The 1,010-nt window shown below is 37.5% G+C and overlaps 1 protein-coding gene across 1 annotated transcript; it reads right to left on the reverse strand.

Moving 5' to 3' along the window:
* Positions 1–82: 82 nt before the first annotated feature.
* On the reverse strand, positions 83–763 carry LOC141704912 (endoglucanase 11-like; the record flags this gene model as incomplete). Its single annotated transcript, XM_074508056.1, has 2 exons — positions 527–763; positions 83–295 (listed from the first exon to the last, which is right to left on the reverse strand). Coding segments are annotated over exons 1-2 (450 nt in total), but the record flags the coding sequence as incomplete, so codon positions are not given.
* Between the last annotated feature and the right edge of the window lie 247 nt (positions 764–1,010).

Here is a 1,010-nt window from a genome sequence, read left to right on the forward strand (position 1 = left end):
CACCTTTAATAGAAAATTATGACTTTTAAGCACACGAGAAGAAAAAACACGCTATGTTTGCATGGTTATTATATATGCATACCTGGCCCCAAAGGACGTTTGGCTGAGTATGGCACTTAATGAAGTAATCAGTGCCCCACTTAATTGCATCAAGTGCATGGTAATATTCTCCGGCATCTGATATTTGATCGCCATATTCAATAACGCTCCATGAGAGCAATGTTATGGTAAATGCCATCGGCAGGCCAAACTTCACGTTGTCACCAGCGTCATAATATCCTCCTACCAAGTCCACCTTAAAAAACAGAACAAACACATGAGCTTCTACACTCTGCTAAGGTGTTGAGTTGATTATAAATATGATATCTTTGATCAAAATGAGCGAAAATATAAATCTCCAAAATCAAACTATGCTAGAATACAAAGTTGATTATTATGTTTATAAAAGAGTAGTTAGTGTAAATTAATGGTGATAGATTTTCGGGCCATTATCATTGGCAAGTAAATCACAAGGACAAGCACATACTCCTTGTGGGAAGCCATCGGACAGGCCGGAGTGATGGCGCCAAGTAACTCTTTGATTGGGAGGTAAGTAGCCTGACCTCTGGCCTTCAAAATAGAGAATGCTTTTTGAGAGAGCATCTTTGTAATCAAAAGCTTGAGTGTGAGGAATAGTTATGGCATATAAACATAATAGAGAAGCCAGGCAACGTTGAAGAAGAAGACTAGTAAGAAATGTAGGTGCAAGATTTGTATTCTCCATTTGTTTTCTTTGTCCAGTACTTCTTTCCTCCGTTAGAGTCTGTCAAGTTCTATTTATACATGTTGCAGCACGTGGATTTAATTATAGATTTGGGAGAAGTGGTAAGTTTTCACTATTGGAAAGTGTTCGAGGCATTTATTTATTTATACAAGGTGTGGTAAGAAATATTGCAATCAATTTGCTGCTAAAATATATATTCTATACTTTGGCATGCTCTTGTGCGTTTTTCTTATGCCCCCTCTTTTGC

The sequence above is a fragment of the Apium graveolens genome, unplaced genomic scaffold (assembly GCF_009905375.1).
Source record: "Apium graveolens cultivar Ventura unplaced genomic scaffold, ASM990537v1 ctg8409, whole genome shotgun sequence".
Classification (NCBI taxonomy): domain Eukaryota; kingdom Viridiplantae; phylum Streptophyta; class Magnoliopsida; order Apiales; family Apiaceae; genus Apium; species Apium graveolens.